General features: G+C 35.5%; 2 protein-coding genes across 3 annotated transcripts; one reads left to right on the top strand and one right to left on the bottom strand.

Annotated features, from left to right (window-relative positions):
* The first annotated feature begins 926 nt into the window (after positions 1-926).
* On the top strand, positions 927-12,655 carry tnnt2b (troponin T type 2b (cardiac)). Its single transcript, XM_043241292.1, has 14 exons — positions 927-1,096; positions 1,221-1,263; positions 1,435-1,445; positions 4,959-5,006; positions 5,346-5,372; positions 5,538-5,559; positions 5,679-5,739; positions 6,563-6,679; positions 7,543-7,620; positions 8,563-8,670; positions 8,749-8,861; positions 9,011-9,101; positions 9,309-9,349; positions 12,176-12,655. The coding sequence occupies exons 2-14, from the start codon at positions 1,235-1,237 to the stop codon at positions 12,213-12,215; spliced, it is 786 nt and encodes a 261-aa protein (XP_043097227.1). The 5' UTR covers positions 927-1,096; positions 1,221-1,234; the 3' UTR covers positions 12,216-12,655.
* Positions 12,656-12,751: 96 nt separating this feature from the next.
* Positions 12,752-25,957, bottom strand: pkp1b (plakophilin 1b). 2 transcript variants are annotated; one of them, XM_043242067.1, is made up of 13 exons: positions 25,584-25,950; positions 24,318-24,415; positions 22,184-22,584; positions 21,971-22,112; positions 21,050-21,254; positions 19,766-19,934; positions 18,056-18,173; positions 16,651-16,827; positions 16,360-16,530; positions 15,359-15,512; positions 14,989-15,184; positions 14,729-14,813; positions 12,752-13,266 (listed from the first exon to the last, which is right to left on the bottom strand). In XM_043242067.1, the coding sequence occupies exons 1-13, from the start codon at positions 25,765-25,767 to the stop codon at positions 13,192-13,194; spliced, it is 2,175 nt and encodes a 724-aa protein (XP_043098002.1). In that variant the 5' UTR covers positions 25,768-25,950; the 3' UTR covers positions 12,752-13,191. The 2 variants fall into 2 exon arrangements, with proteins under 2 accessions (XP_043098002.1, XP_043098001.1); XM_043242066.1 differs by having other exon boundaries at positions 16,360-16,827; positions 25,584-25,957.
* Between the last annotated feature and the right edge of the window lie 332 nt (positions 25,958-26,289).

The raw sequence follows: 26,289 nt of genomic DNA, 5'->3' as shown, positions 1-26,289 counted from the left end.
TGACTGAACGTTTAGACAGATTTTTGTCTAGATTTACCAGACATTTTAACAATGACCTAGACAGATGTCAAAGAACTTGGTGCATGATTTTCAGAAATATTATAAACTGTATCAGTATATTTACAGTACATCTAACTAATTAAAGTCCAAGACGAGTGTTTTTCCATCAGATTTGAAGATATGTAGCATTATATTACTGTCATACCGATGGATCCTCTGCACTGAATGGGTGCCGTCAGAATGAGAGTCCAAACAGCTGATAAAAACATCACAATAATATTCACAGTAAGTGTCCACGCCAGAAGTCAAAAGCTGTCAAATGTGTTGGTAAACAAATCTATCACAAAGACGTTTTAACTTAAAAAGTCTGGCCAAAAATACCAGTCTATAATCCATATTAATGCTCCTCCAGGGAAAAAAAAACCCTCCTCTGTTGTCCTCTCACATTAAAACCAAATGTCTGCGCATATTTTTTTCTTAGGGTGACTTTTTCCCTGGAGAAAACAATATTAAGGATTATGAACACATATTTTAGTCAGCAGCAAAATCCAATTGTGAAAACATCTTTTCACTTCACGAGACATTAATCGACGGACTGAAGTGGATTATTTCTTGATTATTTTGACGTATTTAATCGGTGGTTTGGACTCTTCTTCTGACGGCACCCATTCACTTGCAAGCAAGTGACAAATCTGTTCCCATGAAGAAACAAACTCATCTCGGACGACCGACGTTTTCAGAAAATGTTTACATTTGAGTGAACTATCCCTTTAATTTACTAGTAAATATTACACCACCTAGGTCCCTGTATTATTATGTATAAAATTATCCCTCCAAAACAGTCGGAGCTCTAAGATCATCGTACGAGCACACAGTTGTCAGTCGATCTATTAATAGACACGATGCCCACAGAGTCTATTGTTCTCGTTGTGCATGTATATGCGTTCATAGGTGCATGTATGTGCGGTGGCATCCAGCCCACCCCAAAACATCACATATATAGTCATGTGATCTCGGGACAATTTATATATCATTGGGGTTCAGCTTCAACAGCCAACTGCCTTCGGTAACCTCATCCCGACCCACCTAAAGACAGGTAAGAGCAATATCTGCACAGCTCCACCAAAAGCACGACAGGGACTGATTGTTTGATATGTTGTCAGACGGGTATAATCACTGTGAAAGCTGACAAAATGCTCTGCAATCTGTATATGAAACAGGTCTTAATCTAAGCATGTCATACAGAGAAGACGCTGATTATGAGTAAGTGTCTTTGTGCTTCATTTAAGAGCATTTATATGCATCGCGTAGGACGTGCTGTAACTATAGAATAAATGAATAAAGTTTATTCACAGGCGCACACTCAATCATTGACACGTTTGTAGAGATTGCAAAAGTTAAAATAACATTCCTATCTCATTTGTTTCTGTCTAGGGAGCAAGAGGGTAAGTTTTCATTTATTTTGGACTATTTTGGATTATTCTGCACTATTTCTTAAACACGTAGTATGAAAGAAAATATATAACATACATATATAATATGTAATATTTGCACTTAAATAGTTCATTTAGATTTGTACTAAGTTAACTGATTTAGATGACCTGACAAAATACATTTTTAATGTAGACAAACATATTGAAATAGCTATTCAAATAATTCAATAACTTTCTTAGAAAGCATCTGAACTTTTACATCAGCTCATGTCTACCACATAAGAAATGGGTAGATGTGCATAATTATGAGATTTAACATAAAACGCCCTCTCACAGGAAACATTTCACCTTTTCACTGAAGTCATTTCTGCCACATAAGAAAAAATGAAATCGCACAATTATGACAAACAGTCGAAACTCTTACAAAAGATGAAATTATGATATTAAAAAGTCATTATGACAACAAATTTATTATGACCTTTTTTTTATCTTAGTTTCGACTTTTTGTCATTATGATGTGCGTGTGATTATTATGAAGTTTTTCTGTATTGCAGAATTGAGCTTCCATACCTTTTTACGTAGATTTTTTTTATTATGCCTATGAATCTAATGTGTGCTACTAATGGAATCGAATGCATTGCGGTGATGTTTCACTTAATAGTGGATTCTCTTATGCATAACAGGTGGATATAACATTATTTAGAGACACTTAAATGGCATTTGGTGATTCTCCTGATTATTCATAATGATTAAAAAACATGCACGCTGTTTCCCCTAAAACCGTAGCATTAAAACGTTCCATTCGGCGTTCAGGCAGAGAAAGGTTCGTGTGTTTGAGGCTGTTGAGAAGGGCTGTTGTTTGGAGCACAATGGCAATCTCAGTCTCTCCCTCTCTCGGCCGGCCCAAATGGGAATCGGGTTACCTCCCTGTAGATGATCCGGTTTACACATCGGCTCCTGGGCTTTTACCCTGATACCTCAGTTAAATGTTACCTTTCTTAACCAGCGGAGAAGAGAGTGACTTTCTAGGTGAGATTCGCTGCGAATGAGGACTCATTGAACAAAGACACGCACTTTGAATACAAACCGTCCCTTCATGTAACAGGAATGTGTGTTTAGCCCACTGAAATCAGACCCGCAGAAACAAATAAGGGATCAGGAGAAGAATGTAGCCGGCCTTTTCCACATTTTTTGGTGTCCCATGACTTTCGAGGCTTTAGCGGGATAAATCCTACTGCTCCGTTACGTACAGTTTTGCAAAGCAACCGGTAAATATAATTATTGACACCTTAAAATAGTTATTCTACAGGAATAGAGAGGGCAATAATTATAAAAATAAAATAAAAAAGCAGTTAAGGCTTTAGTTTTAGTTTAATAAGCTATGTGCTAAAATAACTAAAACGAAATAAACTAAAATGATCAAATAGAAAACTAAAGCACAAACATACAAAGAAAAAGAAAAACTTAAAAAAATGGCCAAAAGTCCCCGAGAAAATTAATAAACCTGCCATTTTAGGGCCTACAATTGAAGTAAAAACAAAAATTTTTATTTGAAATATTAATAAAAACCATAACATAAAATAACATAAAAAAAGTGCATTAATAGCACTAAAATAAAATTTAAAAAACATATAATAAAATATAAAATAATAAAATAATCTTATGTTATAAAAAGTACTTTTTCTCTCCATAATGTGATTAATTACTTTCGTATATAATTAAAATATTTTTTAGTAGTAATAAGAATATTTGTACCTATTCAAAAAATGTATACTGTATTTAAACTGTGTATTACTAAAGTTACATTATAACGATTGCTAAAAATGTTAAACCCTGTTTTCCGAGCTTATTATCTATTTGCAATAATTGCTGGTGTAAAATGAGTACCCAAAAAATAAAACTCAATACATTTAATGCAACCTCTTAGTTTAAAAATAAATCTGATTGTTAAGCGCCTCCTTTCCCTGATCGTTGGCTGGACTATTTTTAAGGTCCTGTTTTGACCTGTACGTGTGAAAGTGGCAGCTACGTGTTGTTCTGAGGGCATTTGGCTCGTTTCGACTCGTGAACCAACCTACCCTACATGCAGTAAAGAACAGGAGAATGAGAGCGGATGAGCGCTGGGGTGTGTGTCGTGAGATCATGTTCTTTGGCAGCACAAGCCGATATCAGAGGAGCTGGTGACGGGTGTGTTTATGTGTGGCTGGATTAGTTGGAGGGTGGAGTATCGGGACCAGCAGTTTCCCAAACCACATTATGTAACGGTACGACGTGACATCATTCACAAGTCTGAGCCTTTCGCCGAAGCCTGATTTATTCAAAGAGCTAAATGGGACTGAAGCACGTGTGCATTTTTGAGTTAGTCTGGTGACAAAACTGTAGCAGCGAGCTAAAACCTCATTTTGGAAATATCTGGCAACATCCTCAAACAGACGAAATGGTTTATCACGTATAGAATTACTGTTCATTAAAAAATAACTCTTTTAAAAAAGCACGTGTTTGAGTGTGTATTTTGCATGCGCGCATTGCTCATTTGCGAGCATGTGCATGACTCTCACGCTGTCTGCGGCTGCTTTGCAGAGGAGCTGCAGGATGAGGAGGTGCTTGAGGAGGGAGAGGAGCGGGTGGAGGAAGGTAGCGTCGCTTCTGCTAATGCTTTTGCTAAAGCCAGAGCTAATAATGAATTTGATGAGATTTGTATGCCATGGGATGAAAAGTAAAAAAAAGGTCATTGCGAATTTTTATATAATAAGTACATTCTTAGCATTTCTATCCAATTCAATATATGAAATCGCAATTCTTACTTTTTTCCGACCGAGCTTACATCTCACAATTATTTTGGTTTCTGCATTAAAAAAAAGAAAGATTGCAAGTTTGTATCTAAACATTTCAGACTTTTTTATATCTTGTAAGACGAACTCAGAAGCGCAATATATATTTTTTTACATTTTTACATGTTTTGTGATAGAAATGGTTGACGTACTGGAATAAAACGGATGATGTAAATCTCAAAAAGTCTGTCGAGAGCCTATCCAAAAATAAAACTAAATATGACAGCATAAACAAATACGACGAATTTAAAAGATGCATAATTTTTAAGCCGCAACGAGTCAATTTTTAATGCAAAATATAATTTCTTAGCCTATAAGCACTCTTAGCTTCTTTTGTGTGCTTTTATAAAATGTATACTGCATGTTAATATTAATAAAAGCTAAATATTTCTAATTCCGAATAAGTTATTTTGCTAGGTTCGCTGTCTTTCTACTTTCATTCAGTGTCATCTGCCATTAGCTTGTAATTACTTCTCAAATTTACTGATGTTTTTTCAGTTCAAACAAATCAAAGTAAGTCCTACACCATTTTCATTTTAGTCTATCAGTACTTCAGAAGTATAATTACTTGGGGTAAATAATTAATAAATGTAGCCTACACAAATCCTGCTTAATGATACACAGGGCAAGACTTCAGAATGATGATCATAATGTGTTTTCAGGTAAATCTTCCAGTTTGTGTGTTATTTTTTAGGTCTTGTAGAGGCCGGCGGAAAGCAAACACCCAATCCACATCATGCAGGTAATAAAATACAGGATTATACAGCAAGCGCTTATAATCCGATCAACAACACCCTATAATTATACTTTCACAAGGTCACTGAAGAGTGACACATTTGGGGTGAAGTTTAGAACAATGTCAGCTATTGTCAGCCTAATGGACTGCATCCATCATATTTAAGAAGCACTTCCAGATTTCTTCACCTGAAAAGCAATGCTGACCACCCAGATCTTTTTTTAAAAGGTTTAGACAAAATACCTTTTAGTTTCCGATAACAGACGTGTCTTCAGGGCTTCTCTGTATCTCCTGTGGATCTTCACATTGCTGTCATACCTGACGCGGCTATCTTTTCTTATGTAGATGCTGCTGAGGAACCTGGGGAAGAAGGTAAAGTGATAATATCAGATTCACCCAAAACTGGTTTCGCCCTAAAAACTGAGCCATTTGATGACATTTGGCCCCTTTTATAAAAAACAGTCAATTCATAAGCAACTAAAATCACACATTTGTATATATATATATTTTTTTTCTCCTGCCAACTGGATGATGCAGGAGAAACAAAACCGAAGCATAAGTAAGAAAACTTTCAGATAAATGTAAAATAAATTATAAATGTAATAGCTTACGTATAAAGTATAATGTATAACTATGCATTTCTAAATGTAAGAATAATGCATTGTTGCTGATTATTAGACCCTTTGTGCCAGCTTTGGTGCCTCCCAAAATTCCTGATGGAGAGAAGGTTGATTTTGATGTGAGTATTTCATGTAATGTAATTTAATTATTTTTTATTTCAATTTAATTGAATTAATTTAATTTAATTATTACAGTACACGTGTCCTTCATTTATTTACATTGCAATAATTAGTTTGCTTTTATTTTATTTATTTTTGTACTTTATTTTTATTTCATTTAATTTAGTGATGCATCATATTTCATTTAATTATTACAGTTACACATGTCCTTAATTAATTTACATCGCACTAATTTGCTTTTATTTTATTTACTTTTTTGTATTGTATTTTAATTTTATGATGCATCACATTTTATTTAATTATTACAGCACACGTGTCCTTAATTTATTTACATTGCAATCATTTGTTTGCTTTTATTTTATTTTAGTTTTTTTGTATTTTATTTTAATTTCAATTCATTTTATGATGCATCATATTTCATTTAACTATTAGAGTACACGTGTCCTTAATTTATATACATTGCAATCATTTGTTTGCTTCTATTTATTTTAGTTTTTTTAATAACATTTTTTTTTATTTAATTTTACGGTGCATTATATTTCATTTAATTATCGTAGCACACGTGTCCTAAAGTTAATTACATCGCAATCATTTGTGTACCACAGCAATTTTGCTTTGCGGTGTTGTCCCTGTCAGCAACAATGCTACAAATGCTTTCGCAATACAGATATACGTTAACTGTCGTGCTAATAAATCACTTTCTGTTGCTAAACTAAACAATGTTATGTGACCTGCACTGTCATAAAACATGTGCCACGAGTAGTTTTCACAGTACGGCACGTTACCACTATTACATAATTACATTCAAAATCATATCCTCAGGATATTCACCGCAAACGTATGGAGAAAGACCTGACGGAGCTACAGACGCTCATTGAGGCTCACTTTGAGGGCAGAAAGAAAGAAGAAGAGGAGCTGATCAACCTCACCCAACGGATCGTGAGATGTTTTTATAAAAATACTACAAATATTTTAATGCATTCTTCTTCCTGAGTATTGTCATAACTATGATAAATCAAGTGAAATCGCCCTGCTAAAGATGCTTTCGACAAGCTAGGTTTTGTTGGACCAGCAACAAACCATGTCTAAGCAGCATGGAAACTTATACTTGATTTATTCTCGAACTGTATTTACTGATACATAAATAAATACCTTCAAATAAAAGCATGACTCTGTACATCCGTACAGAAAAGAAAGCATTCGAAAAACACAACATACTACAGTCTGTGTTTAATTTGAGTATTGTGTGAATTGTAATTATGTTAATAATCAATGCATGGCTTAACAAAGTATAAAACATTATGCGATTTAAATATTACACGACTACCGAAAACTTTAGAATACTTATTTTTACTACTAATTGTAGTACTTTCATTCATCACGAATGTAATAAACTGAAAAAGAGTGACAGAAAAGACATTTACAAAATAATTTTCTTTTAAATAAATGCATTTTTTACTTTCTATTCACCAAAGAATGATGAAAAAATAAATGTATCATGGTTTTCACAAAAAATACGAAGCTGCACAACTGTTTTCATCACTGACAATATCATAATAAACATTAAATGAGCAGATGATCGGCGGATTTGTTTTAACCACAAGAATAAATAACATTTTACAGTATGTTCAAACATACTGTAACATACTGAACTTTGGATCAAATAAAAGCGTAATAGACTTCTTTCAAAAGCCTTTCAGATCTTCTATTCCGACTGAAATGAGTATGTTTAAAGTGTTCGGGTGTGTTAAATATGATTAGTTCCCTTCACAGTGATGAATGTACCTGTTGTGTGTGTTCAGGAGAACCGGAGGGCAGACCGAGCGGAGCAGCACCGGATCCGCACGGAGCGCGAGAAAGAGCGGCAAAACAAACTAGCCGTAAGTCCGTTAAAGTCGACACCGCTAGTTCATGCTAGTCACCTTTTACTTTACGAACATGAATACCTCCTAATCATTAGCCGCTAAAGGTAGATCATTAACAAAACTAGTTGCGCTATTAACCAGTCTGTTTATTACGATAACAAATATTATATAACGTTACAAATAAAAGCACTTTGGAATATCAGGCGGCATAGCGGTTTGTTTATGCTAACCGGAAGTTCCGCACATTCAAATTACAGAGGCACTCCCGCTTTTATATGATCATTAAAGGGGACGTGACATTAATTGTTGTTATTATTATTAATATTATTATTATATCTTGAGTTCTACTTATTATAAAGTTGAAAGGTGCATTGAAAAAACAAACAAATAAATATGTGAAAAAATTATTATTTTGATTATTATCTAAAACAACCTGTTTTAAGGGCCCTGTCCTTAAAGGCTTCTTAGCGATTGGCCACTGTTATGATTGGCTGACATAACTGCATAAGAAGCCATATCAACGCCCCCTTGCTATTGCATGTGACCTTTTTTTGGCATTTAATTTCCAGAGAAAGCTAACAGGTATGGTTTGGCTATCTTGTAGCACTTCATCTTTCGACAGATGTTTCCGTCTGGAAGTGAATGTGCATAAAGCAGTAATATCTATTTCTTTTTGACACTCGCATTCAGCGCAATCCGCCATTAGTGTCTGAACTCCAGTGGGCGGGGCTTAAGGACTATTCCTCGATGCCTCGTTCTGGAGGCGGTGTTTATGCAAATGTTTGTTTCCCTGTGATGTCATTATGTACCTCAGATCCAAAACAAGCCGTTAAATAAGTGCTCCGTTTGTAATTTAATGCTTTAAGCTGTGAAGATGTTATATGTCTTATATGCCGAACGATTAAAGCACATTTGATTTCTTTCATGACCCCTTTAATGCATTGTTATTTCTTTCAGGAGGAAAGAGCACGAAAAGAGGAGGAAGAGGCCAAGAGGAAGGCCGATGATGACGCGAAGAAGAAGAAGGTTCTCACGAGCTTCCAGTACACCGGATACATGCAAAGGGTGATGAGCTCAGATGTCAAAGGTCACGCCGCACAGCCTCTACATTTACTTATTTAGTTGTTTTATTTTGATTGACAGACAGACAAGAGGGGCGGGCCTAAGAAGCAAACAGAGAGGGAGAAGAAAAAGACGGTTCTCAGCGAACGCCGCAAGGAACTGAACATCGAAAACCTGAACGCCGATAAACTGAGGTGAAGGAGTCATCAAAACACGACGGCACATACCGCTGCAGACATGAAATATAGTCAAGTAGCATTACACGCATGGCGACACGACGCCACAGGCTGTTGCTTCACTTTCGCAGACTGGTTAGTCATGTTCCTCGTGCGCTTTTCTGCAGAGAAACCGCCAGCGAACTCTGGAAGTGGATGCGCCAACTCGAAGCCGAGAAGTTCGAGCTGCAATACAGATACGTGTGCCAGAAATACGAGGTGAGGTTTCACATCCACAAAGTCCGACGTGACGTTACTGTCAGGAGAGGATGAGTTCACGAGGTCTATCAATCAGTCACACCCAGCACAGACTTGGCAGAACACTCATCCGGGCCGGTTCCCAGAGATGCGTTTGATTGACGTGAGAAGGAAGAGAAGCTGTGTGATTCAGCCGGACTGATTCATGCGTGTGGTTTTCTCTCGTAGATCACCGTCCTTAGGAACCGTGTCAGCGACCATCAGAAAAAGTAAGTCGCTGTGAAATGGAGCTGATTTATTGATGCATAATCATCACATGACATCACATGTTCACATGACTTATTCGATTTTGGCCAACACTTTCTCCACTAATCATCACTTTTTTTTGTCATTAGGGCCTATATAAAATTAGTAAAACGTACACTAGCGTTTAAAAGTTGGGCATTGTAATATTTTTGAACGTTAGACGTCTCCTATTCTCACCGAAACTGCATCTGTTTGAAAAATGCATTAAAAAAATGTACATATTATTACGATTTTAAATGTCTCCTTCCTATCTGTATGTGTTTCTAAAATATAAATTATTCCTGTCATGCAAAGCTGAATTACTCCGGTCTTCAGTGTCACATGATCTTTTAGAAATCCTTCTCATGTTGAAAACATTATTCATTTTGAGGATTTTTTCAGGATTCTTTGATGAATAGAGAGTTTAGAAATCTTTAGTAACACTACAAACGCTTTTATTGTCACTTTTGATCAATTTAGCATCCTTGGTGAATAAATCATTTCTTTAAAAAAACGAAAGTGTACATGTGGAGTGACATTTTAAACATACAGTTCGTACAGTGCAGTTAGATTTTGACATTAAAATTGTGAATGATGAAAAAGAAGAAAACCGATTTGTGCCAAAAAACCTGCATAGCCTCTCTGGTGTTAAATATCAAATATCAAACAACGGTTGATAAAACACGTTACACTGAGCTCAGATATGAATAGTGATGAGCAATAGTCCTGAAATAACAGACCGTGTTGACCTCAGTGTGCGACAGACCTTGGTAAAGACCTTGGTAAAGACCGAGCTAAGACGTGTAATGCCGCTAGGCTAATCTAGCGCGGCGTCATGTTTCCAGCGCTTTCTGCGAGGAATAACAGTTGCTGCTTTGTTCTAGCACCACCTTCATCTGGATAGTGAACCTCGGGCCATTCAAAAGGAAATAAACAGATAGCTAAAGGATTTTGTGCACGCAGTAAAACTTGGCGCCAATAGCTTTGGTTAGAGTGCTGAAAATCCAATAGGATGTGTATTATAGGATAGCATTAAAGTCCGTAAACATAACTTAAAAAAATGGTTAAATGTCAGTAGCACCCTGGTATTTTGATATATATACCAAGATATGGAATGATCAAGTTTATATGGTCTTTAAAGGCACTGCAAGATACTTTAAAGAACACTATAGAGTCCAAAAACATGGTATTATCTTTTAATATATTTCTATACAAAATTAAAAATATATTTGTTGTCAACTTAAAATATGTATTCTTTAAAGTCAACAGGTGTACTTTGAGCACAAATATTTTTTTAATATCTGTAATGAACTTCAAACATGGTATTATTGTGTTTTTATATAATACATAGATTTTATGCAATATTTAAAAATATATACATATATATATACATATATATATATATATATATATATATATATATATATATATATATATATATATATACACACACACACACACACACACACACACATATATATATATATATATATATATATATATATATATATATATATATATATTCAAAAATATAAATACATTCCAATCAAAAATTACTATATTGTGACAAAAAAAACTATATATATGACTATATTATGACAAAAAAACATATATATACACACACACACATATTAATCTAATGATAATAAGTAAATGCAACCAAATAATTTAATCTTTAGGAAAATAATAAGGAATTAATTCAAGTAAAATAATTTAACAGAAGTAAAAAAAGACATCTAAATAAATCTGATACATTTAAGTTAATGCAGCAGAAATTATTTAATTTAATGCACCTTTTACTTTTTAACAATGCATACGGGAATAACTTAGCTGCAAAATATATCTAATAAGCACGGCACTTCTCGAAGCATGTGGCCATCTGCTCGACACTAAGCCATGTGGAAGTCAGGTAGTTTAATAATAGACCACGACCACAATAAAATCACAAACAACTGCCGTTCCAAACCCAGCGCTCGATCCCGTCACTCAACAGACTTAACAAAACCCCTGCAGTCAAACCCGGTGTGTGTCGGATAGGTGATATATCTCACGCCAAACGCATGACTCCCGTCTGACTCATGCCAAATCTGTTCGGACTTGCCGAGCCGTTACGGCTAATGCGACCGACCGGTACTGAACTGAGCCCAAACACAGCTGGGATGTTCCATCGGGCTCGTCTGTGGGAATAAGTCATGTCTAACAAAGGATTTTTATGGATAACTATAGTTTTAACTGCGGCAGATGATGTTCCAAGATGATTTATCAGAGTGGTTCAGTGAAGGGATCCGCATTCGCAGGCCCTCCAGGGCATTTAATGGCTTTGTTATGAAGGGCACGCAGAGAATAGAGTCGGATCCGGCAGCTGTTCAGGGGTTACAGAGGAAGTTAAACGGGGTCAGACAGACCCGGGGCTCCTGGAAGATCCCGTTTTAAGCGCTGGAAGAATGAAAGATTTGATCCGGCCTGACCTCGCTACTGCCGGAGATCGAGATAACACATGCAGAAAATCCACCTGTACGAAATAAGCCTCGTCTGAGGCCGGGAAATAAAGAAAGATGGATTCTGCTAACTCCTACTGTGCCGGCGTTTTGCTACGTTCTTAAAAATAAACGATTTAAACGGATCTAGAGAGGCCGGGCTAAAGCCATCGAAGAACCTTTTTAAATCCAGCGACAAACTGTTGCGTTCTTCGTGACCAAAAATACACCACAGGTCGGATCTTATGAAACAAAAAAGCAACCACATAATGCTACATTGACCGTTTACGTAATTGACTTTTATTTTAAAAAATATGTATTTCTTCCTTTTAGCACCAAAGGCTCGAGGAGTAAGAGAGGACTGCGGAAATAAAGGAGCTTCTCAAAGACACCAGCAACGTCTATATATATATATATATATATATATATATATATATATATATATATATATATATATATATATATATATCATAAGAAAAAATATGCTTTAATATAATCATCTTCATTCTGACCCTCATGTTTTTTTGGAAGCACCACAAAGAATAAAAGCAGTGATCTGTTTGAAATACGAAACGCTGAAGTTGGTTTTAAAGTGACTAACTTGAAATGAATGACTCTTTTCAGTGTTAATTATATGCATGTAATGATATATAAAGTGCCACGGTGTGCATAGCTGTCGTTTATGATTGTATGATCTTGTTGATGTATCATAATACGTGAAGTGAAAGTAGATCTAAAAGCGTTGCATGCATTATCGCATGATAAAGCATTCTCATGAAGTATATATATATGTAAGAATAAATTAGTTTTTTAGGCCAAGCCCCAGTGTTTTTCCTTGTCTTTTTTTTCATGCATAATACATTTTGTAAATGCTATGAATATTCAGCAGTAAAGCGTGACGCAGACTAGTGCTGTTGAAAACTTTATTGAAACTTTGCTTGAAGTCAATGTGAGCTGAAACATACAAGTTGATCCACACCCTTAACGCAACGGCCACAGTATTTGTAATGACGAAAAAGGAAAAAACTTCCTAGAACTACTCCTATTACTCGCTGACTGACATACACACGTATTTAGATGGTCTGATATATAATATATCATGCTGTATAAAATACAATATCTTAAACTGTAATACTCTCATAAAATCACTTAGAACATATTATAAAGACAAACAAAGGCATACAAAATCATCTTAATCTCGAGAAACAGAAAAAAACAAATAAAATCCTGTTTTTGCTGTGCACAAAAAGCTACTTCCCCAAAAGAAATAAAAGCTCATTCATACCGCTTCTTTTGCAATACTTAACCAAAATTAAAATGCAATGCAATTAAAATCTGTAAAGTGCTTCTTAGTCGACCACTTGAAGAGATTTGAAAGCTGCCGACGTTGTGTCGTTCACAAAGGACTTCTTGTTCATGCCTTGCTGCAGGAGGAACACAGACACACACACACACACACACACACGGGTCGGTGAATATTATAACACAAATCCCTATCAAATGTAAGTAAACATGACCCCACGCCGCAGTTTACTGATGTATGTTTATATAATGTGTGAAACCAGTGAGGCTGGATTCTTCAGGTCATCTAGGCACGCACACACACACACACACACACACACACACACACACAGAGACGTGACTGCAGGGTCGGTGTGCCGAGGTGAGGTGAGGCGTGCCTGCTTTTCACACACACACACACACACACACACACCTCACGGCTAGCTCTCCTCACCACACCCAAAATCCTCAACCGCCCACACACACACACACACACACACACACACACACACACACACACACAAGCAGTCTCAGGAATGAGACATCTGATACTACGCTGACTTTGTGTTCGATCACCAGCCATTTTGGAGGAAAAACTTGCTTGTTTTTCTTGCGAGTGTTGCCTTTGGCTTGCTCGGTTTAAAAGACAATTAATACAACTAATAAGATTTACTGACTTATTTTTAAATAATAAATGCCCTGACTAACTTCACAACAGCTATTAAACTGATCTGAATCAACATTTAATGATTGCAGCTGAATAATGTCATGTCTTTTTTAAAGGTGAAATGAATTTGAAAATAGGTCAAAAATATTTAATTAAAAAAATATATAAATTATAATTACTATTTTTCATTTTATATACACTATGTTTCATTTTTCATTTTATATGCATTTATATAGAATACAATTTAAATCGTATTCAAGTAGATCATTAAACTTAACTATTACACTATTATATTTTGTAGAGCTAATTAAAGCTAAAAAAATAAAAATATTGCTTAATATTTATAAAATAACTATAATTCTTCATTTATTAAATTTATTCAAATAAATAAATAAATATTATTATATATTATTATAAATATTATATATATAATAAAATATAATATATATATTTATTAAAAATAAAATAAATTGCATTATTTTTTGTATATATATATATATATATATATATATATATATATATATATATATATATATATATATATATATATATATAGTTTTTTTATTCACATAAAGCTGCTTTCATATGATTATATTATATAATTGACTGTATTATATAATGACTGTTTTATATAAAACACTATATAAATGAATCAATAAACAAAAACACAGATCTGAAGAACCTAGAATGAAGCTTTTACATTTCAAAAAAAAAAAAAAAAAAAAATATATATATATATATATATATATATATATATATATATATATATATATATATATATATATATATATATATATATATATATATAATATATATATAAATGGTACTTGTTTTGGATTCCCTGCTGCAAATAACCACTGAAGAACTGTACTTTATAGTGTTTTCATTATTATTAGCGAAATCTTTCTAGCAGATATTGCTCTTGTTTGCACTCTTACCTTTTTAAGGAAACTCTGAATGTTCTTTTCCGACCACAGACTGTGAAGAAGAACTCCTGCTGCAGTGCTGGACTTCGGCAGACCCCTGAAAAAAAACCACAAGAAAAATCTAAATGAAACATAAAATACAATTTCAAACAAATGAGATACTGCGTGCATAGCAAAAAGTGCCACAAAAATACAAAACGCGTCTTCTATTTAATTTGGCGTTCCTGCTTCAAGTAGTCTGATTCATAGCTAGGTATGAAGGGCGCACTCACAGATTGAGACTCATGTTGTTGAGGGAGTTGATCAGGCTGTTGTTCAGCAGACTCTTGCCGATCTCGGGGTCGGCCTTCATCAGAGCGTGAGCGCTGTGAAGAGCCGTGGCCATGGTGCTGTCGTGTTCGGGCGACGAGTCTCCTTTCGCCAGGCCTGAGTTCAGAAAGCCGACCAGCTGCGGGAGAGTCTGCCGAGCTTCACCAAGAAAACACTCATCAGAACCAAAACAACAACAACACAACACCGGGCCAAAAACAGCACTACAGGACACGATATCACGCCAACGTCGGGCTATAAGCACAAAAAACTGACTGTTTTGTTTCAATGTCGAGACGTCTTATCCTCGAGGGACGGCACGCTTTGGCTTACCCATGGTTTTGTTTGTACGCGTGGATCGGGACAGATTCCCGAGCAGAGCGACTGCGCTGTTCTGCAGGGCAGGATTGGCCGACTGCAACAACGGACTGATGTATTTAAGACCGTTGAGCTTCTGGACGATCGTGTGACTCAACACATTCGACACCTGCAACACAAGACGCCGAGGTTTATCTGGTATTTTCACAACAAAATTCAATGGTTCATATAGAAAATGTTATTTAATCGTAATTATTACTGTAATGAAATTAAATAAAATGATTGAATCCAAACCATTAAAAAAAAGACATTATACATTCCATGAACAGGTGCACCTTTTAAATGTTATAAATGTGTAGAATATTATATGCTGAACCCATGAACAGGTGCATGCAAAAAAGCAATAAATAAAATAAGCAATATAAAAAAATATATATAAATAAATATTCCTACATATACATATATATATATATATATATATATATATATATATATATATATATATATATATATATATATATATATATATATATATATATATATATATATATATATATATATATATATATATATATATATATATATATAATTATATATATTGTATAAAACATTATTTTATCAAAATAATTATGTTAGTAAAATAAAATCCTTGCTTGTCTTTGCGTCCAACCCATGAACAAAAATAGAAATAAATAAAGCTTAATATGTTTCAATGTGAACAATGTTTTAAATTAATTAATTAAAACAATGTTTAACATATTAAGCTTTATTTATTTCTATTATTATAAATGCAATATATATATATATATATATATATATATATATATATATATATATATATATATATATATATATATATATATATATATATATATATATATATATATATATGCATGCAATAAAGATAATAAAATGTACAATGCTTACAATACGAAGCATTTTTATTTCAAATATATATTAAATATAGTAGCATCCTTGATTTTCTGCAGGCTAAAACAGACTGATAGATGTCTTACTATGCCGTCAGTGGCTGTGAGGTTCTGCAGCGCTCCACAGCTGGCCTCAAGCGTGGCGTCTCTTTCACTGGAGCTCAACAGATTGAGGTACATCTGCAGGGCTTTGGAGTGGAAGAGCCAGCCGGAGCCTTTGGGATTGTTGTCCTCCATCACCGGAAAGTCGAAGCCGCTCTGCAACACAACCAAACGAGACAAGCTGAAGGACGGCATCCACGGCAATGAGACGCCTTTGCTAAATTCACAATGGCAATATCTCAGGGTCTGAAATATCAAGACGGCATTCACGCGAACCTCCTGCTGCAGTTTTTGGCTCTGGGAGCTGAAGCAGCCGATCGGCCCGGCGTCTGATGAGCTGGAGCGGTTGTGAGCGCGGCTGGCCAGCGTGTTTATTTTAGTGAAGAGAGACGGCATCTCGGCCTCCAGCTGGTAGGTAAGGTTGTGCAGGATGCAGACACAGTTCTCCAAAGACTGGGAAGCGAGAACACAAATAACAACCCATATCATTACAGATACGTCCATTTTAAAAACGAGCGGCATCAGTCCTGTGGTGCATTTTACTCAACATTTCTATTGCTATTGCAAGTATTTGTTTTTAACTTGCATTTGCAACATGAGAATTATCTAACTCATTTTTATTGGGATGGTGGTTATATAATATAAAAACTGTAAATATTTAAATTAATTTATAATATAATTTATTTAAAATTTGTGCTGTCAAACGATTAATCGCATCCAAAGTACATGTTTTTGTTTACATTATATATGTAATGTGTATATTATTACGTATTTATAAATACAAACACACATTTAAGAAAATATGTATGTTTATATATTAAATATACAGCATAAAATATAAAATATATACACAAAAAACTATAATGTAAATATTTTTATATAATGCATGAGTGTTTATTTATATATATATATATATATATATATATATATATATATATATATATATATATATGCATGATACAGTATATATATATATATATATATATACATATATATATATATATATATATATACATATATATATATATATATATATATATATATAATAAATATACACAGTACACATACATATATAATGTAAACAAAAACGTGTACTTTGGATAATCTGACAGCACTGTTTAAAATAAATTGTGTTTATTAATGCATTACTTGCATATCCAGTGAAACAAAAAGCAGATGCTGAAACATGCTCAAGATTTTCTGATCAAATCTGGCCGTCAATTAAACGTGAGTAATGCAGGATTTGTTCTAACCACAACAATAGAGTTCGACGGCTTGAGTTCAGCTGCTGGAAACGCCTTGTGTTCATACACGCTCTCCTTCGGGGAGTTTTAACGTTTCGGGCATCAATACATAATAACTTATTAAAAACAACATTAAATCATCAGCGCCACACCAACATTCCCCACCCAGATGCTCGCTTAGAAAAAAACGTACAAAACGGAGAAAAGGCTAGTTCCCACGCTTTATTTTTTTACTTTTCCTATTTTAACACGCGTTTAAGGATCTTCTGATTCAGAAGGACTTATAAAAGTGATTCAGAGCACAACGCTGAAGTTTAAGCACAGACGGATTTGCTCACAAACAGGAAGATGTGACTTTCCCAGGCCTGTAAAACAATTCCTAAGCATTTCCCATGATCCGTTGTGCTCAGTAACCTATACGATCAGCTGATGTTTACCTGGTTGTCGGATGTCCCAGAATTCAAGCCGTTCTCGGTGTAGCGCATGAGCGAGTCGATAAGGCCTTTGCAGTTGCGCATGGCTTGACGGTTGGCCAGCTTAGAGGAGCTTAGGTTGCTGTTGACAAAACAGACACAAAAATGTTGGGTTTTTGCGCTCAGCTTCATCTCAGAATTCACGAAAGGGAACAAACGATCCAGAGACAGGCCGCTACAATATTTACATGCTAATTGATAATCTGTGTCCGATTACTTCGTCAATATTGCACGGTTAGTTCAACACTGCAGCTGGCCAAGAAACGCCCGCTTGCACTTGTGACTGACGTGATCGGCTTTATATTTCTGATGGTTGAAAAAACTTAAAGGGACAGTTCACTCAGAAATGAGTCTGTCGTTAATCACGCCCTCAAGTTGCTCCAAACCTGAACGAGGTTCTTGCCTCTGCGTCAAAAACAATGTTTTGAAGAATATTGGTAACCAAAGAGTTGACGGTAGCCATCGACTTCCACAGCATGCAGAGATCATTACGGAAGTTAATGGCTACCGTCAAATGTTCGATCTTCTTTTGTGTTTAACTAAAGAAAGGAACTTGTGGAAAAGGCGGGTGGTGAGTCAATGAGGACCGAATTTTCATTTTTGACCGAACTAGGTCTTTAAAACAAAACTAGAGTTTATAGCAAAAATGGGATTTTGGATGTGTCTTTTTTGTTCCTTGTTAAATCAAAAAAATATGGTCAACAGCCAGAAAAGGAATGGAATGAAATGGAAGGGAATGGAATAGAATAGAATAGAATAGAAATGAAATGGAATAGAATAGGAATGAAAATGAAATGAAATGGAATAGAATAGGAATAAAATGAAATAGAAACGGAATAGAATAGAAATGAAATGGAATAAAAATTAAATGAAATAGAATAGAAATGAAACTGGATGGAATAGAATAGAATAGGAATGAAAATGAAATAGAAATGGAATGGAATAGAATAGGAATAAAATGAAATGAAATAGAAATGGAATTAAATGGGATAGAATAGAAATGGAATAGAAATTAAATGAAATAGAATAGAAATGGGATGGAATAGAATAGGAATGTAAATGAAATGAAATAGAAATGAAATTAAAATAAAATAAAATAAAATACAGGTAAAATATACATCAACAAAGCTTCTAATAACCTGCAGAATCTGAAACAGGAATAAAACTGTGAAGTTGTTTCTAAGCGCTGCTGGAGTGGACATTAATACAGCCTTAAAAGATGTATTGTAACTAAATTCTACATAATCTACACACACAAATAGATGAAGTGTGAAAACATAAATGTGTGGGGTTTTTTTTGTGATGTATTCATTCCACTGGTATGAAAGAAGACTGTTATAGAAACAAAAAGCTTAAAACTGACCAATGGTTTGCCTGCAGTGTCTTGCCTTAATATCAGTAACCTGGCAAACTTGATCATCCTCAGAAGAGATCGAATAAATCCATAACGCCAGGCAATTTAGAGCTTGCCAAATCCAGAAAGTGATTTACAGTTTTGTTTCCAACAGGGCTCGAACTCTAGGTGGCCTGCGGACGTGCCAAAGTCAACATGAACTCAGATAAAATATTTGAACAGCTTAGTGGTAAAAATTCAGCCTCGGATACAGGCTCCAGCAACAATAGGAGTATTATATGTGCAGTGGGTGATGAACAGAGCGCAGAGGGTGATGTTACCGAAGGCATGCCGTGGCGTTGCAGAAGACCTCCGGTGCCACGCTGCTGTTGGAGTTGTCATCTACACTTGCTGAAAAGGGCTCTATGACTTTCTCGTTAAGAACGGGCAGAGCGGTGCGGAGCAGATCAGGTTTAAGGCTATCCGCAGAGGAGAGGTTCCACAGGAGACCTAAACCACAGAGAACCAACACAGATCAGACGGATACAAACACAGAGCCTGAGATGATCAACAATATTGTTTACAAGTTATAAGGCTTTTAAAGTTTTTGAAAGACGTCTTTAATGCGCGCCAAGGCCGTGTGCATTTCATTAAAAAAAAATAGGAAAATCTGTAATATTGTGAAGTATCACTGCAATTTTCAGCAGGACAACATTGAATTACAGACTGAAGTTGAATAAAAACTACCTATGCCCTGCTAAAACCTAAAAATAAAAAAAAAAAAAAATATATATATATATATATATATATATATATATATATATATATATATATATATATATATATATATATATATATATATATATATATATATATATATATATATAAGTTAGGTATCATAAAATACCAATGAACAATATCATTAGCATTTAATAAAAAATAATTTTTTGACAGCCTTTGTTAATGTGTATTGTAGTATCCTAAAATCTAGTTTTTGCTTGTAGTACAACTACAAGTTGTTGTTTTTTTTTACAAATATTGCATTTTTAGCATTTCAAATTTATATAAATTAACATTAATCGAGGTTTTCTGAACATGTTTATATACATTAATGCATTTTTAGCATTGCAAGTTGAGCATTAGCTAATGTTTTCTGATCAAACATGAATTAACAAATGAACAATACTTTGTTCGTGAATTGCAGTAAACAGCTGTCCAGAAGTCTGGGTTTTTAAATGTTTGTTACACAGTCTTTTGGGCTCTCTAAGGCTGCACTTATATAATCAAAAACGCAGTAAAAACTGTAAATATTGTTGCAATTTTAAATAACGGCTATTTTAAATATTAAGCTATTTATTACATTTAGTAAATAACGTATTCCTCTAACAACAATGCTAAATTTTAAGAGGGAGAACATTTAAATGCCAAAAAAAGCTTAATAAAAACATTTGAAGTGGATCAAAACATTGTTTTTTAAAACATTTCAAATGCACCATTAAAACGCACGAAAACCTGTCAGATAATTAATTAGCTGCCATATATTAAGCGGAGTGGAGCGGTCTAGCATCCTGTCATGTGCTTTGAGCGCTCCTCTTATCAGTGACGTGAATGCGACGGTTGGCCACCTGTCAGGTGTTTCTGAGTCTCAGAGCTGCTATCGGCGAGCAGCTGCACAGCCTGTGTGATTCCTCCGCAGCGCTGCACTTCTTCTTTGTTGGGCTGGTTTTTGAAGACCACGTTCCTCAGGGCTGCGGCCACCGTCTCCTGGACCTGAGGACTGGGGCTGTTCAGCAGGTTGACCAGCGGAGGAATGCCCTTCAGGGTCATCACCTGTGACGCAGGACACGCTCACTGAGACCGAACGTACCGTGGTGAAACCGTAGTGCACTGATGCATTCAGATGCAGCGTTACTATTGTCCACTTCAACGCAACGCAACGCAATGTTTTATATTGAAATAAAGCTGAATAAATACAAAAATCTAATAAAAAAAAAAACTTGAATAAAATAACCTGAAGCATTACGATGACTAACATTAAAACAAAAAAATTACTACGGTTAAACATAAAAATAAAACTACAATAAAAAAATATATAATATATATATATATATATATATATATATATATATATATATATATATATATATATAAAATGTATATATACATATATATATATATATATATATATATTTTTTTATAATTTTATATTAGATTTAAATTATAGATTTATTATTCAGATTATTGACGTATGATATGAGGTACCATATGAAAACCATGTCATATTTCAAATTAATATAGTTTTACTATAGTATTAGCGAAAAAAAATACTGTGGAAACACCCATCAAATGGTAGTATGATAGCTCTAACATTCATTTCGTACAAATGTAAGCAATTCAAAATGTAAAAGAACACCGTGATTATAACCCAAGCGCTACAGTTTTTATACAGTACTCTAATATAAAGGAATATCATGTTAATACTAGAAATGTCCAAAAACACGTCTGTAGTTTACGTCTAAAAGATAAAGGTAGTTAATGGTGCAGACCTCTTGCTTGGCCTTGTCGTCGGTGAAGGTGCTGTGCTGGATGTAAGCGGCTCCGCACAGCTGGTAGCTCTCATCCGTGCTGAACAGATAGTCGACCGCGTCTTGCATCGTCATATCGGCCATAAGCTTCTCCGCGTTCATCCTATCCACAAGCGAGCGAGTGAGAGAGCGCTCACGGATCACCGCGTCATGACCGAACACCGCAAAACTCACCCAGAGACGTCCTTGGCCTGTCCGGTCCTGATCACGGAGAGCCTGGACTCCCCGTTGGACTGCAGGGAAGACGGCCGTCTCGCGGCCCGCTTGACGTTGGGCATTCTGGCCGCGCTGCCATTCCCGTAAGCCTGGACAGGAGCGGCGACGGGCGCCTTGGTGAGGGTCTGCCGGCCGCTTTGGGTGCGCAGAGCGGCGGAGGTGGACTGGAAGCCCAGGTCCGGAGCGCTGCGAGTGGCGTTGTAGCTGTACAGCTGGTTGCTGGTCCGGGTTTGGGCCGGGAGGGTGCCGGCAGCGCTGTACAGGCTCCGATCGTACTTGCTGGAGCCACTGGACACCCGCTGACCGCTGGAGCTACGGGAGTTGGTGGACTGGCGCACGTAGCCTTGCCTTTGCATAGCCTGGATACAGAAGCAGGGCAATGTACACGCTCACATCGAAAAAATCGAAATGCAAGTATAATATATAATTAAGCGTTTCACCCAAAAAAGAAAACATTGTATGAGTTTCAGTGGTGTTTGGGGTCACCATTGACTTCCATAGTATTTATTTCTCCCTACAATGGAAGTCTACGGTGACCCAAAACAGCCAGGTTCTTCCAAACATCTTCAGCAGAACAAAGAAACTCATACAGGTTTGGAAACGCCAGAGTTTTTCATTTTTGGGTGAACTATTCCTTTAACGAAAACCAGAACATTTTAACTCGGACGTCGTGTACTTAAGTCCTGAAAATGCTCTTTTAATTACAATCTAAACACTGAAAACTCTTAAAGGTCTGAACATTTACCTGCAGAACTTGTACACTTAGAGAGCGTTAACATTTTATCGTCCGGACAAAGCAACAAAGGCAATTTTTGACTCAAATTGTCATGCTTATAAGTCGTCGAATCTAAATGCAAATAAATAAATAATGCATATATTTTCATTTAAAATTAAATGCAAAATAAAGCATTTTAGCAAGTGCATACTTCAGTACTATAACTACTATAACTCTATAATTATACAGAGAACACATCATCATACTCAAATTTGATTTTTAATATTGCAATGTCTAATAAAAAACTCTTAAACGCCAAAAAAGGTCAGTCCGACATTTTAATTTGTCTAGTTTGCATTATCTGGATGCAGAAACAAGTCTATTTTTATTAAATCTAAATGCTAAAATTTTATGCGCAACAATAAATGCAAATTTCATTTAATAATTAAATGCACTAATTTAATTTTAGTATTTTTCAGAAGTTTATAATAATACACAGAAAAGCAGATAGACACAGTTAGATTTTCGCTTTAAGTTTCATGCTCATTTCATCATTTGTAACGGAAAGCAATGCAACACAAATCTTAAATACGAATGCAAAAACAAAGCAGGTGCAACGAGTGCGCGTGCTTTAGTCCCAATCCTAAAATTATACACCGCAAACAACTCTGAACCCGTAATTTTAATCTAATCCATGCCACGGTTAGGCGAAAATATATAACTAAGGGCGGATCCGTCAATTAAAACGCAAGCAAAAGCAGCTCCAAGTCTAGTCAAACTACGAAGCGACGGAAGAAAATAACTAAATCATTCGTATACGGGTATGTCAGGGAATAATTCAAGCGAAACCGTGTCAAAACAGGGTTTTACGCGCTTAAAAACAACATAATGCAGCTGGATTACGCACTCCGCTGAGGCCAAACAAGGCTTTTAAAACACAGACGGCATTAAGATTCCAGCGGATACACCCAAATGTAAAGAAGGGTTGGCAGGATACCTAGAAACCAGGCCGTTTGGTAATACAACACTGAGATGAGTCAGAAAAAGTGAAGGAGGGGAGTGGTGTCGTGAAGCATTTTTCCTATGCATAAAAATTGCAAATGTAACATGTTTTAATACAGGTAGTATAACAGTGAACATATAGCCACGCTACTGAATAATAATAATGTATTAGATGCTTTTCAGCCGCTGACGGATGTTTTTAAGTTTTTATAAGAATAGCATTTTTTAAAAAAAGCATGTAACCTGGTTATTAGCTACAAGTGACATTTTACACGTTTCTATTGTTGTCCTGAAAGGTGACTCAGTGGGACGGGGCGAGTAATGAAAAAATGCGCTTCAGCCACCCAACCGTGGGAAAAACTGAGAGACGTTTACCCCGTTTGTCATGGTTCCTCCTCTGCTGAACGAGGGTCCGCTGAGAGACGCGCCGGGGGAAAACTTGAAGTCGTAGAACACACTGTCGCTTTCAGGACCTGAGATGGAATCGTGACAAAAAATAAATAAATAAATAAACATGCATTCAGGGACGCTGTGAGTTCTGGAAATCACACGCTTTTTTTAACACTTCATTCTCTGTATCAAAATGATAGATAGAAAGAAAAAATAGGTTTTACTGAAAAATTACTTATTACTTATTAATTAATTACTTATTATGCTTTTTATCAAAGTCAAATAAATTATTTAACATATGACATTTATTTTTTTCTGAGTGCATATTTTCACTTTTTACGGTATTGCAGAGAGGTTTATCCAGTAACAATAAGAGTTTATTTTAGAAATCATGGACTGTTTATTATGTATATTGTACATCTAAATTAAGTATTTATATAAAGACAAATGTTACTTAAGACTGAATTAAATCTTGGTTTAAAAAAAAGAATTATATATATATATATATATATATATATATATATATATATATATATATATATATATATATATATATATATATATGTTTGTTTTTGTTTTAGAAAAATACTGTCACTTTTTTCAGTTTTAAATTGCTCACATATAGCCATTTATCTACAACTAATAAGAATTATTAATTTTTAACATGTATAATTTACTTCTAAATGTACAGGCTGTACTTGATTGAAAATGATTAAACACGACCGTCTGGTTTTATAAAGGGAAACACATTATATGACTGAATGAAATCAAATACCTGCGTTTAAAATGAAAGTGATTTCTTAGGAAAAGAAATTGCTCACTTTCATTTTTTTTTTTTTTTACACTATTAAGTTTTCTCTTGTGGTCGACCAATCAATAAAAAGAGTTTATAATGCAAGTCAACTCCATCAAACAATTCCACGTTACTTGTATCAATTATTTTGATTCATAAGGAGTCTAAAAAAAATCATTATAAATATTTAGCTGGGGTTACATCACCATGGTAACCCCAGCTAAACCTAAAAACAGTGTGTGCATACTACGTACTCGGTGTAGCAGCCTAATAGCAAACAAAGTGTTCCACGGTGTTACCTTTCGAGTGCAACCTTAAAGTACGACAGAACAAAAAAATACTGCAATACCACGGAAGTCCAAGAAGGCAAATAACACATGGCTCCTTATCAAAAGCAAAAATGAAAAGCGCGCCGATTCCTTTTTTAAAAGGCGTGCTGTCAGCTGAAGTGCACTCACTAGCAGGGGAAGTGAGTCCAGACACGCTTTTGCTGCTGTATTTGGACTTGCTCCTCTTGATGGTGTGGACCTGCTCCAGGACTCTCTGCTGCGCGGATCTCAGCTCGCGGTCGGACGGCAGCGCGAGGGACGTGTCCTCCACGTCTCCGATGGACAGAGCCGACTTTAAAGGTTCGGGCATCATTTTTGGCTTTTGTCTCCGCTCCAGAGACAGGCGAGGTCCGATTCGTAAAGCTCCAACTATCTGCTCCGTCTGGCAGCTCTGCGTTTGATTCAGGGTTTGACTCACGGGAGAGATTCACCTGGCCCTGCCCTCGACCACGCCCACGCGACGCCCGGTCGACACCTGTCCTTCTCCTCGTCACGCCGAGAAAGCTCATTAATGATAGAACAAAGCGTCACTTTTAATAGGGATAATGGCTAGACGGGCTACTTTAAAAAGAGCGTCCGAGTTTTTTTGTTTGATATTAAGGGCGTTGTTAGGCACGACGCGCAGGTGTATACGTTCATTACGTTCAGCGTCTTTTAAGAATCCGGTCGCTTTTACGCATTGTGTTTTAATAAAACATTAAGTGGCACCTTCCGCTACAAAATATAGTCCCTGTGTGAAGATAACAGAATGAGGTGAAGCAGCCAATCAGAGCGCTGTATCGAGCATCCAGGACCGAAACTGAATTTTATTTAAAACAAATATATATATATATAT

The sequence above is a fragment of the Puntigrus tetrazona genome, chromosome 6 (genome assembly GCF_018831695.1).
Source record: "Puntigrus tetrazona isolate hp1 chromosome 6, ASM1883169v1, whole genome shotgun sequence".
Lineage (NCBI taxonomy): Eukaryota > Metazoa > Chordata > Actinopteri > Cypriniformes > Cyprinidae > Puntigrus > Puntigrus tetrazona.
The sequence above is the reverse complement of the archived record's forward strand: the minus strand, read 5'-3'. Positions and strand labels throughout refer to the sequence as shown.

Coding starts and splice junctions, on each gene's coding strand:
- tnnt2b (XM_043241292.1), top strand. CDS start 1,235: ATGTCATACAGAGAAGACGCTGATTATGA. Junction 5,560..5,678: donor GAAACAAAACCGAAGCATAA/GTAAGAAAACTT, acceptor GCTGATTATTAG/ACCCTTTGTGCCAGCTTTGG. Junction 6,680..7,542: donor TCAACCTCACCCAACGGATC/GTGAGATGTTTT, acceptor GTGTGTGTTCAG/GAGAACCGGAGGGCAGACCG.
- pkp1b (XM_043242066.1), bottom strand. CDS start 25,767: ATGATGCCCGAACCTTTAAAGTCGGCTCTGTCCATCGGAGACGTGGAG. Junction 15,185..15,358: donor GCGTACAAACAAAACCATGG/GTAAGCCAAAGC, acceptor TTCTTGGTGAAG/CTCGGCAGACTCTCCCGCAG. Junction 14,814..14,988: donor AACAACATGAGTCTCAATCT/GTGAGTGCGCCC, acceptor GTTTTTTTTCAG/GGGTCTGCCGAAGTCCAGCA.